Here is a 7,992-nt window from a genome sequence, read left to right as displayed (position 1 = left end):
TGCCCGCACCGGCCGGCGCCGGCTTGCCCGGCGGGGCGCTCGTGCTGGCGCCTTTCCTCGACCTCTGCAACCACCGCTGCGCGCCGAACCTCGAGCTCGCAGTCGCGGGGAGCGGCGGCGGCGCGCGGCTCTGCTTGCGAGCCGTGGCGCCTGTCGGAGAGGGCGAGCAGCTGTGCATCAGCTACGGCCGCTTCGACGCGCAGGAAGACACGGCGCCTCTCCCGACGCCCGGCCCGCACCGCCGCCTTGCCTCCACTCCCGCCCCGGCACACCCGCGACGCAGGCGATGCTGCTCCACTACGGCATGGACCCGGGCTGTTGCGCCGCCCCGCTGCTGCTGCGCCTCTCCCTCCCGCCTTGCGAGGCGCTCGACGCCGAGCCCTCCCTGCTCGGCCTGCGCAGCTGCCCCTCCTCGACCCTCCCCTCCCGAGGCTGGCCGGGAGGACGCCAGGTTGTGCGAGGCGTAGGCCGCGTGCTCCTCCTCGCCGCCCACCTCGGCCTCGACCTCGACCTCGAGCTGGCCGCCCCGCCGCTCGCCCCGCCTCTCGCCCCGCCGCTCGCCCCGCCTCTCGCCCCGCCGCTCGCCCCTCCGGCGCCTCTCGAGGGCGAAGCCCCGGCCCCTCGGGGCTCAGGCGGCGAGAGGCTTGCCCAGCCGCTGCGGACCTCGCCGCCGGCTGCAAGGGCCAGCCTGCCGCCGCGCCTCCTCGCCACCGCCCGGCTCTGCGCCGTGCAGGACGACGGCGAGCTGCTCCTGCCCGGCGCGGGCGGCGACGCGCCTCTCTCCGCGGACAACGAGGCGCGCGCGCTGGCGCTGAATCCTCGTGGCTCGCGCGTTCGCGTCGCGTCATCAGACATCACACATGGCCATATGTGGGCCGGCGATGCAAAGCGGAGACACATGGACATGAAGTTGGACACATGCAGTCGTAGATGGAGCTCTCTTCAGCTCTACTATTGCAATATGCAGAGTATTCCAAGCGCGGTCATCGTCCGAGAGAGTGTGTGTGCGCGCTCGTGTGAGGTATGTGTGTGTGCCAGGTGTGTGCAGCCCTGGGCCTGTTCGCCAGGCGAGGGGGTCAGTACCCGAGCCCAAAGTCCCACCGATGCGGCATCCTCTCCACGCCGTCCCGGCCGGCGCGCGGCGGCGCTGAGCATCTCGCCGATGCGCCGCATTCGCGCGAGCTCGAGGTCGGCGACGCCGATGCCTCCTCCGCGCAGGTGGCTCCAGGCTGGTGTGAGGGCCATCTCTCCGCCGCCGCGCGTGTAGCGTCGGGGGCCCGTGCGAGCACGTCAGGCGCGTTGCTCGAGGGGAGGCGCGACTTTGCATCCTTCCAGAGCAAAGGCGGCCGCAGCACCACGGTGCGCACGCCTCCTCTCCTCCCCTCTCCTCGCTTCTCCTCGCTTCTCCTCCCCTCCTCTCCCCTCCCCTCCCCCGCACCACCTCTCCCCGGCAGCATCGCGCGAGAGGCGTAACCCTCCCCCGTCGTGAGCCGTTCCGACCCCCTCCCTGGCCCCCCTGCCTGGCCCCTGCCTGGCAGGTGCGCACGCTGCACCGCTGCGACGTGCGCTGGTGCGAGGGCGAGGGGCTCGCCATCACCCTCGAGGGAGACGGCTTCCTGTACAACATGGCGAGGATCGTCGCGGGCACGCTCCTGCAGGCCGCCGCCAACAACCCCTCCTCCTCACAGAGACACACCGCACAGCCGCCCCCGCTCGCGCCATCTTGCCGCCACTCGGGACTCGACTCCGCGCAGGTCGGCGTCGGGTGCAGGAGCGCGAGCAGCGTCGAGCAAGTACTCGCCGCTGCCGACCGCGTCGCCGCGGGCCCGACGGCGCCCGCGGCGGGGCTGTGCCTCGAGCACGTCGAGTACGAGCGGCCGTGGGCCAGTCGCGGGGAGGCGGCTGGGCAAGACGACGTCGTCGTCGACGAGGCGTCCTGATGGTTCTTTTGCTTTAAAGCTGGAAAAGAATTTAAACAAAAGAACTCTCTCTCTGGAAAAGAAAAGCGCAAAAAGCGTAACGAACGAACCCGCTAGCAAAACTCAGCGGCGCCAGAGCGAATATTCCGCGAGATGATGCTGACGGTGACGCATGCGAATGCGACCGGGTCCGGCCACTCGTCACGGCTGGCCCGTATCGCCGCAGCGACTCTGGGGATCCTAGCCACCGTTCTGGTCACCTCTGGCCTCGCAAGCCAGCCGTTTTTGGAGACGTTTGGTCCCGCTGCTGCCTGGGCCTCCGATGCGTCCGAGCGGGCTTTTGCGCCCAAGGACCGCGGAATGGGTGCAACCATGAAGATGGGTCTCGCCGTGATGTCGGGCGACGAGGACGCCACCGACATCGCCGCTGACCAGGCTTCAGGCATGGCCGCCGACGCCGCCTCCAATGCCGCAGCCGCAGCAGTCGAGCATGGCCCAGCTATCGTTGATGTGGCAAAGATCCTTGCCTCTGAGGGCTACAAGGGATTCAAAGAGGCCCAGGCCAGCAGTGAAGAGGATCGTCGCAAGAACTATGAGGGAGGCCAGCCCTCGGGCTATGCATACGGCGGTAGCAGCCCACACGGCCCGACCCCCCACGGAGGCGGCCAACTCGAGCAATGGGGCTACGCATACGGTGGTGGCGGACAAGACGGTCCGATCTCCCATGGTGGTAGCCAGCACGAGCAGTGGGGCTCCGCCTATGGCCAGCATCAGGTTGCTGCAGCAGAGGCCGCGGCTGAGGCGGCGAGGACACAGGCGGCGGCGGCGAGCGCTGCAAAGGCGCATCTGGAGACCAAGCTAGCAGAAGCAACGGAGGCGGCCAAGGCGCAGACGGCAGAGGCGATTGCCGCGAAGGCGAATCTGGAGGCAAGGCTGGCCGAGGCGGAGTCCAAGCTTTCGGCAGCCGCGGAGGCTGCCAACATGGAGACAGCGGAGGCACAGGCGGCCAAGGCCGAGGCGGAGGCCTTGGCCCAAAAGATGCAGAAAGAGGCGGCAGCTTGGAAAGCAAAGGCGGAGGCAGCGAGCATCCAGCAGGCGGGATATGGCCAGTCACAGGGGCATGTGTCGCTCCCAGCCGGGTGGGCCTCGAAGGTGGTCCACGACGGCACCACCGACGAGGGAAGGACGTATTACTATTGCAGCGCCGAGCACCCGGTAGGTGGCAAGAAGCCGCCGTCACAGTGGGGGCGCCCCAAGGAGCCGTGCGAACTCCCAGCTGGCTGGGCCTCGACGGTGGTCCACGACGGCACCGCCGACGAGGGAAGGACGTATTACTATTGCAGCGCCGAGCAACCGATAGGGGGCAAGAAGCCCCCGTCGCAGTGGAAGATTCCCACCGAGCCGTGCGCGCTTCCGGCCGGCTGGGCCTCGGCCGCGGGGTATGGCGAACACCGCGGCGAGTCGTACTATTATTGCGCCGCGGTCCCTCTCGAGCGGCGCAAGGAGCCCACCTCGCAATGGGAGCGCCCCACTCAGGTGAGCTTGAGATCTCGCCCATCCGCACATATGGTCAGGCGGCGTCTCTTGACGCCTATCTGGTAAACCCTCAGGCGTGCAGCGAGGCAACCCACTCCCAGACTGCAAGCAAGGGCAAGTGCACATACCAAGACAACAATCTCCGAGACAGCGGACCGCGTTGCTACATGGAGGGCATTGCCGAGTGCGCCGGGCAGTGCCTCACGCACGCGTTCAAGCCAGCATACTACACCAACGGCGCGGACGACCTGCAAGGTTGCTTCACGTTCTTAGTCTCCATCACCTAGCGCGTCCGCTTAGGCGTCTGCTACGAGACCATCTCCCAGTGCACCGCCGGGATCAACGCGCAAACTAACTGGATGTCAGCAACCGGCCACTACCGATGCTACCAAAACGAACGCGGCCGGTGCGTTGAAACGAATGGCGCCGCTCTTTACACATCCATGACACGTCCCTAAATTGCCCCCAGGTGCGTGCCCAAAACACAAAAGCCGAGTGCCGGATGCTTCAACACGCCGGGCGATTGCGCAACATTTGGCGGTCGATCCACCTCGACCTATGGTCGATGACGACGACGGAGATGACGACGACCAAGCCAACCCATCCCCCCCTTAACATAGGGGCACCTCGACCATAGGCGACTCGACCAAACATGGTGGCAATCGCCTATCGTTCCGGGCAGGCTGGCACGGCTACGGCCGCCGGCTGCTCTTGTGAGGATGATAAAGGAAACAGGGGTGTATCAAACTTGGCTGTGTGATGGTTGTGAGGACCCTGTGGGGTGGAGATGCTGACTGTGTGACTGCGTGACTAGCGTGTGAACCTGGGGGCGGGCTGGCCATGGGCGCTGAGGGAACAAACGGCAAAATAGCGCATCCGTAGGCCTCGGGACTATATGAGCGTGTCCTCAGGGTCAGAGGCCCAGGAGGCGTGCCGTGTACTCAGAATTGGGCGTACTCAACATGCTACTGACAGAGGAGAAATTCGAACTCCCAATACTCTAAAACGACGCACGGCCCTGGTTCCACTGCTTGTGCGTGTGGACGGCCGGCGGCGAGGTAGGCGTCGCTGCCGGCGCCGCGATCATGCCGCTGGCCGAGTCGCCCGCTCCCTCGAGCCAGTGCTGGAAGACGAGCTCCGCGAAGCGGCGTGGCTCTTCCTTCTCAGGACTGTGCCCGCTCTCCTCGAACCAGACCAGCGTTGCCTCGCCGCCAGTGGAAAGGGAGAGCGAGTCGGTAAGCCAAGGCTTGACGAGGGCGGAGGCGGTGCAGTGGTCATACTTGCCTTGCGCCACGACTAGGTTGAGGCCGACCAGTTCGACCCGCATATCTTGCGCCGCCATCTGCCCCCAGAGCCGCGCAAGCGATGTGCGGAGGAGGGGCATCGCCTCAAGGCAGGCCTTCAGCCCAATCTCCGGCGTGGTCGCCATGGCGAGCGCATTTCGAAAGAACAAGTCCATCCGCCCCGCCGGCTCGCCTTGCTGCGCCCGCACATACTCATTGTAGGACATGCCGCCGTACGACTGCAGCCAGGTCCGCTGAACGAGGAGATCTCGCGCATCGGGACGGAACCCGCCGACCCTCTTGACCGCCTCGATGCTGGCTGCCGAGGCGCCAGCCCGCGCCATCGTGTCGAGCAGATAGCGGAGACTCAGCTCCTCCGACCTCCGAATGTCGACGCAGAGGCCGCGCACGATTACCGGCCCCGAGAAGAGGTCCGGCCGACGCTGTGCCACTAGCAGCGCAAGCATGCTCCCCCACGAGCCACCCATCAGGTGGAGGCGCAGCGGCGCCATCCCGCGCGCAGCAAGTAGCCGCGGCTCACGGTGGAGCCACTCACCGATGGCGATGGCGTCGAGGACGTGCTGCTCGATAGTGAGGGTCGCGAGGAAGGCCTCGCTCTGAACGTCGTTGAGCGCGCCGCTGCTCATCGCCGAGCGCTGGTCATAGTCGGCGACCACAAACTCGGAATGCAACAGCTCTCGGAAGCCACCGTCCGCGCCCGCAATCATCTCGGAGGCGCCCGGGCCGCCGTGTAGGTAGAGCACCACCGGCTTGCTCGCGTCGTTGCCGCGCAACCGCACCACGTGGTTCGAAGGTAGGTGCTCCAGCAAGTCGAATGCGCGAAAGCCAACCCCACCCGCCCTCTGGAGCTCGAGCACCTCGAGAGCGGCAATGCCTTTGCGCGTTGTTTTGGGGGTTACGTACCCAGTTCGGTACCCCATGAGGTAGCGCCAGATCTTGAGCCACGGCTGCAGCGGCGCGACGACGAAGCTAGAGAGCAACCCCGCGGCGGGGCCGACTGCTGCGGGCCAGCAATCCAGCAGATAGAGTGGCAGGAGCACGCAGCCGCCGAGGGCTGGGAGCAACCACAGGTAGATGAGCCAAGCAAGGGCGGGAGTGCACCCTGCGACGAGTGCAGCTCCAAGCAGCAGCCGCGAGGGGCGGGGAGCGAACCACTCCGTCGCGACCGCCGCCTCAAATGTGTTGGAGACCAAATGCGAGCTAGGGGATGGGGACCCTGGCGACACACGGAGATGCTCCTGCTGCTGCTTCAGGTGCCTCTGCTGCTGGCCCTTGGGAGGGGAGAGGCACCCCTTGGACAACGCGTGTACTCCCGAGGTTGCGGCCGCAAGTGCAACGATGCTTCCCTTTTTGATTGGCCGAGCTGTGGCGTCGGCAATCACGCGGCAGGCGCTGATCCCGAGGAGCCTCTGTGGCTCGCGCTCTCCAAATTTTGTTGTTTTGCGACGCATTCCGGACCCCATGCCACTGAAAGGCCTTTATGTTGCTGGAGTCGGACGGTCGATCGGTTGTTGGATCTCGCGCAAACTTGGTTTGGAAAAGAATTTAGAACCGGGAACATTCTCATACCCTAATAAGTTTGGCGCGATCAGTGCACCGCGCTCGCTATTTCTCTCCTGCTGGCCCGCCCCCCCCTGCTATGCAGCGACTGCCCCTCGAGTTCGACCTTCCGGACGCGCTCTGGGCCTACATCCTCGCAGCGCCAGACAGGAGCACTGCACCATCGCCGCCTAGCAGCTTCGCCCTCGACCACGCGCCTAGTATCCGTTCTATCCTGCGCGCGAGCGGCACGTGCCGCAGCAGCCGACGTGCATTGCAATTCATCGAGCGGGCCGCAGTCGAATCGGCGGCGGAAGGCAATGCGCGTGCGCTCTCCCTCTTCCCAGCCGCCAAGCGCATCGATGTGCGGTTTGTCGCTGCCCACTCAGCCCAGGAGCAAGCTGAGGCAGGTGCACGTGGGTGAGCAGCCTGCCCCTCCCTCCCGACAAACCAACTCCCGCACACACACACAATCGCACTCTGGCCATCGAATGACTCCGAATGACTCACTGTGTATGCTAAGACAGAATCTCCGCAGACATCCAAAACGGGCCGTGCCGCGTTTGTGGTGTCCTCTCAAGCACTAGTGCATCCGGGCGCCGCACTCGAGTGGGCGGGTCACATCTATGTGGGCCCAGTGCGCACTAGGCGCATATGCTAGTGCTATCCTGCCCTATGGGAGGCAGAGGGATGGGGGGAGGGGGGGGCAGAGGTAAGGTGGGGTGAGACTGGGGAGGACCTCAGAGATCCTCCATGGGGGTGGGGTCCGGCCCGAAGCCCCGAACAGGTCGAAGCCGGTCCCGCCATCGCCGCCGACGCCGTCGCCCTCGTCCGCCTTGGAGGCGGAGGTCGTCGGGTGGGGCGCCTCGCCCGTCGCGAACCTGCCGCTGAACACGGCGTCGGCCGGCGCCGAGGCGCCGGGGCAGCCGTGATCAGGTCGGCGACCTTTCGGTCCCTGCAGGCCGCATCAATTTTGCCGCGCCGGGACGGCTCGTAGAGCTCGTTGGCGAGCCAGTCCCGGGCGACCTTCGTCGCCACGGAGCCCAGAGGGACCGTGGCGTACACCAGGTCGCCGAACCCGCTGGCCTGCCCCCCTCGGGAGGCAGCGAGTAGGCGACCTGAATATTGGACCCGCTGGGGTTGCGCGCCGCCTGCGTCGCAGCCTCTAGGCCGTCCATCACGAACTCGACGTTCTCGCGCAGCTGCTCGTACGGGTAGTCCGCACGCTCGGCCTCGCTCGCGGCCGCCGCCGCAGCCTTCCTCTCCGCCTTGTTCGCCTTCTGGTTCTGCCGGGCCTTTTTGGCCCTGCGAGCCGCGCGGCCCGAGGCCGAGCATCCTTCTGCTCCTCCGTCGGCTCCTCCTGTGAGGTGTTTTCCAGAATAAAACAAGAGAGCTTCGCTCGGGACGACATGGCAATCAGTACAGAGTGTGACAACCATGGCAGATCGGCGACATCTCGCTCAATAAATTCTCATGCTATGCGATGCGACACTCATGCGGCAACGGGTATGGGCGCACTGAAACACGCTGGGTCACATCTATGCCTTAATCGCCGGCGGGCTCGCCGGCGTCGATGATACCGTTCCGTGGGGGGGGAGGGTCCGTCCGGGGCTTCATGTCGATCGTTCGAGAGGACGCACACTTCTGCTGAATCTCTTCAGGGGCCTGTGTCAGCCGCCGCCCAACAACACACG

At 66.0% G+C, this 7,992-nt stretch overlaps 3 protein-coding genes across 3 annotated transcripts; 2 read left to right on the top strand and 1 right to left on the bottom strand.

Moving 5' to 3' along the window:
* Positions 1-286: 286 nt before the first annotated feature.
* On the top strand, positions 287-1,940 carry EMIHUDRAFT_252297 (hypothetical protein; the record flags this gene model as incomplete). Its single annotated transcript, XM_005789338.1, has 5 exons — positions 287-317; positions 633-926; positions 1,295-1,359; positions 1,539-1,793; positions 1,869-1,940. The coding sequence occupies 5 exons, from the start codon at positions 287-289 to the stop codon at positions 1,938-1,940; spliced, it is 717 nt and encodes a 238-aa protein (XP_005789395.1).
* Positions 1,941-2,075: 135 nt separating this feature from the next.
* Positions 2,076-4,172, top strand: EMIHUDRAFT_252296 (hypothetical protein; the record flags this gene model as incomplete). The annotated part of the gene is made up of 4 exons (XM_005789337.1): positions 2,076-3,455; positions 3,530-3,710; positions 3,756-3,861; positions 4,076-4,172. 4 exons carry the CDS (start codon positions 2,076-2,078, stop codon positions 4,170-4,172), a joined length of 1,764 nt encoding a protein of 587 aa, XP_005789394.1.
* A 283-nt stretch (positions 4,173-4,455) lies between these two features.
* Positions 4,456-6,210, bottom strand: EMIHUDRAFT_252295 (alpha/beta hydrolase; the record flags this gene model as incomplete). Its single annotated transcript, XM_005789336.1, has 1 exon — positions 4,456-6,210. One exon carries the CDS (start codon positions 6,208-6,210, stop codon positions 4,456-4,458), a length of 1,755 nt encoding a protein of 584 aa, XP_005789393.1.
* Between the last annotated feature and the right edge of the window lie 1,782 nt (positions 6,211-7,992).

Source organism: Emiliania huxleyi (assembly GCF_000372725.1).
Source record: "Emiliania huxleyi CCMP1516 chromosome Unknown EMIHUscaffold_1298, whole genome shotgun sequence".
NCBI lineage: Eukaryota > Haptophyta > Isochrysidales > Noelaerhabdaceae > Emiliania > Emiliania huxleyi.
This window is presented reverse-complemented; position numbering and strand designations above follow the sequence as displayed.